Below are 8,081 nucleotides of genomic sequence, written 5' to 3' on the forward strand. Positions count from 1 at the left end.
CAAAAACACGTAAGTGAAAAATGCTAGGCTTTCTTCCGCTCCATGCCTCTTGAGGTGTTTGACCCCAAACACTTGCAGTCGGAAATCAGTTCAGGATGTAAATAGCATAATCAACTGCTTCTGCCCACAACTCCTTGGGCAAATTTTTGCTTTTTAACATGCTTCTGACCATATCCATCACCGTTCTATTTTTCCTTTCAACAACACCATTTTGTTGGGGAGATCTTGGGACTGAAAGAAAATGACGGATTCCATATTCCTCACAAAAACTTTTGAATTCATTAGAAGTAAATTCTCCTCCTCGGTCAGATCATAGAGCTTTGATGGAACGGCCGCTTTCCTTCTCAACAAGTGCTTTAAATTTCTTGAATGCCCCAAAAACTTCAGACTTCTCCTTCAAAAAATACACCCATGTCTTTCGGCTGTAGTCATCAATGAAGAGTAAAAAATATTTGTTCTTTCCCAATGATATTGGAGTCATTGGTCCACAAACATCCACATGAACAAGCTCCAGTGGCACCTTTACTCTTGACAAGGACTCCTTTGGAAAACTAATTCTGGATTGTTTTCCAACAAGACATCCTTGGCAGAGTTGATCGGGTTGACTAATTAATGGCAAACCATGCACCATCTTCTTCTGACTCAACAGTTTTAGCCCTCTAAAGTTGAGATGCCCGAACCTTAGATGCCAAAGCCAATAAGAATTTTTCACACAAGCTTTTAAACACTTTGCCACATCTGTTTGAATGTTTAGTGTGAACATCCAGTTCTTTAACATGGGTATTCTGGCTAGCAGCTCCTTTTTCTCATTCAACAATAACAGTTTTCAATCCACCATATAGACTTCATAGTTTTTCTTTAGAAGTTGGCCCAAACTCAAAATATTACTTTTCATGTTTGGCACGTAATAAACACTGCTGATGAATTGATGAGCACCATCCTTTAACTGAATAAGAATGGTTCCTTTTCCTGTGATGGGGACTTTAGAGGATTCTCCAAATACAACATTGCCTTGAATAAATTGGTCAAGTTCCACAAACATCGTTTTATCTCCACACATATGGTTGCTTGTTGCATTATCAAGATACCATATGTTTTTCTCATGCCTTTCTTCTCCTTCATAAGTGAGCAAAACCGTGCCTGTCATCTCCTCGTTTTGTAAGTTATTCGCCTTTTCCTCTACCTCCTTAGGAGGACTCCAACATTTTGATGCGTAGTGTCCATACTTGGAGCAGTTGTAACACTTAATGTTGGATTTGTCACGTCCATCATTTGATCTCCAATTTCCTCTTCCTCTTCCTCGTCCACATCCACGGCCTCTGCCTCTTGTGAACTGAGTATTTCCTTCATTATTGTTATCCCTACCGAATTGTTGATTTCTGCCACGACCACGTCCTCTTTTATTTCCTCCATGACCTCTACCTCATCCTCTTCCGGAGCTGCTTGCTCCTTGGTTGTTTTCTTTTTCATTAAACAATGTCTTTATTGCCAAGACTTGTTCCGTAGACAATTCCTTTTGTCTGTTGAGCCTTTCTTCTCTTGCTTGCAATAAGCCAATCACTTCATCTACACTCATTACACTGATGTCTTTAGACTCTTCCATGGCTACCACTACGTAGTCAAATTTTGAAAGTAGTGATCGCAAGATTTTTTCTACAATTCTAGACTCTTCAATTCTTTCGCCATAATGCTGCATTTGGTTCACAATTGATTTTACTCGTGATGAGTAATCAGTTATTGCCTCCGTCTCCTTCATTTTCATCGTCTCAAATTCACCTCTCAGCATCTACAACCAGACCTTCTTTACTTTCTCCTCACCTTGAAGAGAAACTCGTAGTATGTCCCACACTTGTTTGGAAGTGGTAGCTTCTGCCACCTTTTCAAACATAACTTCATCCAAGCCTTGGTGGATGAGAGTCAATGCCCTCTGATTGCTTCTGTGATTTTTTTGTAAACTGTCTTTCTCCACCTGAGAAAGTTGTGTTTCATCTGCTGGGACTATATAACCTTTTTCGACAATATCCCAACAATATTGGGATCCGAGTAAGGCCTTTATTCTGATACACCAATTGGTATAATTGGTTTTGGTTAGCTGAGGGAATTGGAGGATAATATTGAAATTGTTGTTCATTTTTTGTAGGGTCACTCAAACACTCAAGATTTTTTTTTTTTGACAGAATAAAGCTCACACAACTCTCACGAACTTGGCTCTGATGCCACTTTGATAGAGAAAGAAATACTAAAAAACAAATACTAAAGAAAACACTCTTGTATTAAGCCTTCATTACTGATTACAAAAACTTGATATACCTTACACAAGATATTGCTCTATTTATAGAGCTGCAAATGAAATTAAAACCACATAACAAATTAGTGGCCAAACTTACACTACAATTAAACACCACTAATTTAACTAATTAAAAATTTTCCGGCCACATATCATTTTGTGGACAACCCACACTCATTTCTCTCCACAACTTTATATAACGGCATATGTGGATTTCCATTAGCCATACGTGTCTTCTCCATTTCCATTTAATTAATTTATTAAGTTTAATTATTCAACATGTGTTGGTGTGGTAAGTGCATGTGGATAGGTGTGTGCATGTTTGTAATTTGATCCATTTGAAAAAAAAAAAAAAAACACACACACACACACTCTTCCTAGTTAAAGAAAAAAAATGAAAAAGAAAACTGATTTATGCTTCTAGGAAGCAGTTTTTAAATTGGAAAATTGTTATAGTAAAAACATACGAGCTGCAATTAACTCATTAAGCAGGTACTGTGCAGCAGAACCAAAATGTCCAGGGTCTTGTATATGGAGAATTGTTTGGAGAGAATGATTGATGGGGACATTTGCTTATTAATAGTTCACTGCAGAGTTCAAAAGATGGCATTGCCCATTTGTGATTATCCAAACAACTCCCACTAATGGATATGGGTTTTGTGTTGGCGGTGCCGTCCTATTAACTTCCAGAATTGTTTACAAATCACAACACACACACACACGCACAGAGACTACTACTCTGTCTGTATCCACTTTCAGGCTTGTGCTCTTTTTACAAACCATTACAAGTAAGAATTGAATACATAATTTCCTTCTGTATCCACATTCCCTGAAAAACACATGGTGTTGGTCTCACTCTTTGCTAAATATAAGATACTGACAAATGAAGTCTCTACCACATTCTCTCTTAACACCAAACATCAATCAGTCTCAGCAAGTCAAGTGTTTCTTATAATAAGATAGAGATAAGCTGTACACTGTTATCTTTTTCCCCCTTCCTTCTATGATTTTTTTTCCTTAGCTGTGCAGTACTGCGTTATAGTGATTCATTTTGTGTCTGTATAAGCTGGTGGTGAATCAGAGGGGTCTTGGCTCTTTATTCTTTAATATTAAGTGCATACGAATTATAACGTCTGCCAAGTATTTATATCTCACTATTGTGTTTTAACAATATTTTTTATTCAAACTATATCTTGTCCCATGGAAACGCTGCCCCTTGAATTCTCTCATTTACAGCTAGCTTGTTTATTCATTTTCATTCATTCACTTGAAAAACACAAATCTTGCGTTATTCTCAGAACTATAACGGAGATGGAACGTCACACAATGTCTGATTGTGACAAAGACGAGGATCCCAGGATCGGAGGCATCAAATCTACAATTCATCTCGTCTGTGATTTCCCCAAACCTGGTTCGTTCTGTGGTTTAATTTCTCGTTTTTCTTTTTGTTTGTGTATTTTTTTTTTTAGGGTTGAGTGAATAATGCTTAGCAAACGCAGGTGGTGACTTTTTGGACGTCGTACTCTCTTGCTGAATCCAACAGCATTTAAGGACACCATCGACTTGTTCGTGGAACGATACAAAGGCAAACATATTTCTGTCGTTGCAGGTACTTCATGGTCATGGAAATATTTTATTTTTTATATGCGTGGACTGTATGCGTGTGCATGGAACAGAAAAGGTTGTTTGTAAATAAACCATAGTTTTTAAGTTGATTAATATTGAATTAATGAATCAATTGATAAGAAATAAAATTAGTGTGTATTATAGCCTTAAAAGATGTATATTATTCAGAGACCACTTCGGCGAAGGGTTTTTTTTTTTTTTTTTTTGTGTCTGAAACCACCTTGGTGAAAATTACTCCTCAAAGAGACTGAATGTGTCAAGAAATGATTAATACTTACTTTAAATCAAGATAATTCATGTCAAGATATTTTTAAAATTCAATCTTAAAGAAAGATTTCCACAATAATAAGTAACATGTTTCTTGAATAGCGTGTATATCATGTCTTGAAAAGAATATGTATATGTTTATTTTATTTTAAATTATAAATATTTTTAAAGGAATATTTGACGTTCCAAAATATAAGACACTTTGATAAAAATAAAATTTTATTAATGATATTTTTTTAATATTATTTTTTTTATATATTTTATCTTTTCAATATTATTTCATCTATAGAATATTACATGAAAGGAAAAGTTTATATTTTATTTTGAAAAAGTAAAATTATAAAGTGTATTTAATAAGCTTTATTTATATATAAAATTTTATTTAAAGTGTCTTGTAATTTAAAATAAAATAAATAATATTATAAAATAAGAGTATTATATAATAAATAATGCGTCAGGAGGCGTAATGATGGCGTGTAAATAGTCATCATGTCTCTTGAAAATAATGGCTTGGGTTTGTATATAAAGGCCTCGAACAGTTGAAAAGGGCAGAACTTGTGAAGAAATTTTCCTCTATCAAATATCAATATTTCTTTGATCCAAAACTTTATCTACAAAGAAGGAAGGAGTTGTGGTTATTTCATGATATATATAAATATATATATATATATATATATATGGAATTGTAGGAGTAGAAGCAAGGGGTTTCATGTTCGGGTGCGCTGGGAATAGGAGCCAATTTTGTGGCATTAAGAAAACCAAACAAGCTGCCAGGCGAAGTGATGAGGGCAGAGTATTCCTTGGAATATGGAAATGACTGTCCGGAAACTCAAGTCGGAGTTATCCACGCCGGCGAGCTTGCTTTGCTTGTCGATGATGTCGTTACCACTGCCGGTACCCTCTGTGCAGCTATCAACTTATTAGGTTTATTCTACCAATTTCCGGTAACAAATTTACTGTTCATACCTTGTTAGCCTTGAAGACTTATTGGTGTTTTTGTTTGTGTGTTGTGTTCAGAACATAATGGAGGAGAAGTAGTTGAATGTGCTTGCATGTTTAGGGTGCGACAATTAGAGGTGTGTTTTGTTTGTTGAGGATGTCTGAATGGCTTTCAATAATTTGTAAGATTGATTTTGTGAATTAATTAATCCTTATTTTGGCAGGGTCGACAACGTTTGAATGGGATTGGCAAGTCCTTGTTTGTGCTGGTGGAGATATGACAAAGGGTCATCAGACTCATATATATTAGATATATAATCACATTTCTAAGAAATTGTATTATAGGATTAAGATATCTGCTGGACATTGGAAGCCTAGCTTATCAGTAGAATTCAGACCTCGTGAAGTTCAAATTGTGAAGTTGAATGCACAAGGCACAAGGTTTTTGATGGATCCACATGTCCTCTTTCTTCCTTCTTCTAGTATTGACGTCAGCTTTTTTATTCGGGCAATATTCCCACGTGAATGTTACATAAATTTATACAACAACATCTGAATATTGGCCATATGTTACTTTTCATCAGGTTAAAGTGGTCTAAAATACCCTAAAACCTTTTAAGAGGTTCGGGTTAACTTTAAGAAAGTATTTCAAGGCATTTAAGAGAAATTTAAAATGTTCTAGAATTATTTAAAAATATTTAGATCAATCTGAAAGAATCTAAAAAGTTCTAGAAGCTTATGAAAGAATGTAAAGATATCTAAAATATTCTAAAATACTCCAAAATGTTCTAGAATGTTCCAGACATATCTTGAGATAGTCTCTAGATACTTTCATGTAAATGTTTAGATATTTGTTGTAAATATTTAGGAGATAAATCTAAAAGATCAACGATAGCCGTATGATCAATTTAATCTCCATTGCCCATTAAGAAAGTGAAAATTTTTTAAATTCAAGGAGGGTCTATAAATACCTCATCCCTCTTCATTTATAAACCATCATTGAGTTTCTCTCATCTTTAAGTTTTTAAGCAATACAACTTTCACATTCCTCAAACTCTCTCAATTATTCTTTACTTTCAAGCTTTCCTTTTTCTTTAATTTAATCAAGCATCTTTCTTTTCAACAAATCAGGCTTACTTAGCATTTTTTAATAAAAATTGTCTAAGTACTGCGTGGATTAAAAGACTAGCTCTGTGACACCCAGCCTGCTTCTACTCCATCATCTTTTTTTTTTATTTAGGTAGCCGGTGTGCTTACACAATTACATCATATAATTGCTTGAGCTTCGGAATGGAAAAAGATAAACAACAACTTGATTGCTAAATCTCAGGCCTGTGTATTTGTCTCCTGCAGTTTCTAAAGCTTTGCGAGTGAGTGCACATATTAGTCTTTGACAGGAACAAGGTTCTCGACACTAGTCCTTCTATCATCTCTCAGTCACATGACAATCAACAAATTAAACATGTTATGTTTAGGATGAACATTGGTAGTCACTAACATTTCAAAATTTAAGCTAAATAGACAATCTAAGAACTAAATTTTGAATCTAATAAAAAAGAAACTAAATTATTAGGATAAATTCAGAAAAGACAACAGAACCTTATAAACACGTCAAGCATGACTTCTTTCACAGTCCTTAAAAAATCAAGCATTCATCTCTGAAAAACCGAACAATTTTTCCTCTAGAGATCATTAACAGCAACCTCTTTACGACCCAAATCCATCACTCTTTAGAGCCTAAAACTACACTGTATTTTTCTCTTTTCCCTTGATTAATAACGTTTTCTGGCGGCACAATACTACTGGGGGTGTAGCTCATATGGTAGAGCGCTCGCTTCGCATGCGAGAGGCACGGGGTTCGATTCCCCGCACCTCCATATGGTGAACGATGCCTTAGGAATTTGGTGGTGTTTTTTTTTTTTTTTTTTTTTGTGCCATTCGACAATCCACAAAAGGACGTGGAATTGGAAATGACAGGAAACTCAGGCCACGCAGATCTTGGCTGACTCTCTGATGCTCAATGTAAAAAAACCTTGCTGGGTTCGCTGGCCTTGACGCTATACTCAAACTCAAGTCCTGTTTTGCTTGCACGGAACAGGGGACCCAAAAACACTCAGAAACAGCAAAAGAAGATAGTCCTCCTTGTGACTTATGAGGTCTCTGCAAGTTGTTATGGTGCCACATGTCTTAAAAGCTGAAAGGAAATAAAAGTTCAAAACAGAAATTAATGTTGAACTTAAATCATTGCATTTGGACCGAAATATAAGCCAACAGATCGATTGAGCGATGTCTTATTTAACTGTGAAAAAGATTCGCTTGAATGATGAATCTTATATACACACACTCCCTTTGATCAAATAGGACAGAAAGAGAATATTTTTTTAATTTTATGTATGAGTCAACTCGTTAAAGTTTTATGATAAATTTTATTATTTTCCCACTATTAAATGTTAGAAATAAAAAATATATGATTAAAGTATATACATTTAATAGGACTAAAGTTTAAAAATTATTAAATTTTTAAATAGAGTTAATAAATTTAAATATTTTTCTTAATTTTGTTTAAATATATTGAAAATAATTTATAAATAGAACAATGTATATTTAATATGGGTAAAATTAAAAAATTATTAAGGGCATGTTTGAAATTGTTTTTGTTTATTGTTCAATATGTTTTGAGAATAAAAAATAAGAAAAACATGTTTTTCTTATTTTTTTATTCTCCATAACAATAATCTCAGAACATTTAAAATATATTTTTATTTTCTATTATTTAAAATAATATTTTATTTTTTATTCTCTAAAATATTTTTTAAAAACATGTTATCAAATAAGTTTTTTGTTTTTTTTTATTTTGGAGAACAGAAAATTGTTTCCAAAATAAATTGCCAAACAAGCCCTGAATTTTTAAATAAAGTTAAATAGAAATGTGTATGTGAGAGAAAGATACTTGTTTGATATT

The 8,081-nt window shown here is 33.9% G+C and overlaps 1 protein-coding gene, 1 non-coding gene and 1 pseudogene across 2 annotated transcripts; 2 read left to right on the top strand and 1 right to left on the bottom strand.

The window, feature by feature from the left end:
• Positions 1-1,179: 1,179 nt before the first annotated feature.
• LOC129289376 (uncharacterized) lies at positions 1,180-1,762 on the bottom strand. The gene is made up of 2 exons (XM_054926134.1): positions 1,580-1,762; positions 1,180-1,461 (listed from the first exon to the last, which is right to left on the bottom strand). The coding sequence occupies exons 1-2, from the start codon at positions 1,760-1,762 to the stop codon at positions 1,180-1,182; spliced, it is 465 nt and encodes a 154-aa protein (XP_054782109.1).
• A 1,851-nt stretch (positions 1,763-3,613) lies between these two features.
• Positions 3,614-5,424, top strand: LOC129287517 (adenine phosphoribosyltransferase 3-like; annotated as a pseudogene).
• A 1,499-nt stretch (positions 5,425-6,923) lies between these two features.
• On the top strand, positions 6,924-6,996 carry TRNAA-CGC (transfer RNA alanine (anticodon CGC)). Its single transcript has one exon. It is a non-coding gene; the product is annotated as a tRNA-Ala (tRNA).
• The last annotated feature ends 1,085 nt before the right edge of the window (positions 6,997-8,081 follow it).

This window comes from Prosopis cineraria, unplaced genomic scaffold (genome assembly GCF_029017545.1).
Source record: "Prosopis cineraria cultivar Desert tree isolate PC_DT_omini unplaced genomic scaffold, ASM2901754v1 PC12, whole genome shotgun sequence".
Lineage (NCBI taxonomy): Eukaryota > Viridiplantae > Streptophyta > Magnoliopsida > Fabales > Fabaceae > Prosopis > Prosopis cineraria.

Bases quoted from the DNA above. Each gene is read 5' to 3' on its own strand.
- LOC129289376 (XM_054926134.1), bottom strand. From the start codon at position 1,762: ATGAAAATGAAGGAGACGGAGGCAATAACTGATTACTCATCACGAGTA. The intron at 1,462-1,579 runs GTAATGAGTGTA...TTAATGAAAAAG, and splicing joins AAGAGTCTAAAGACATCAGT to AAAACAACCAAGGAGCAAGC.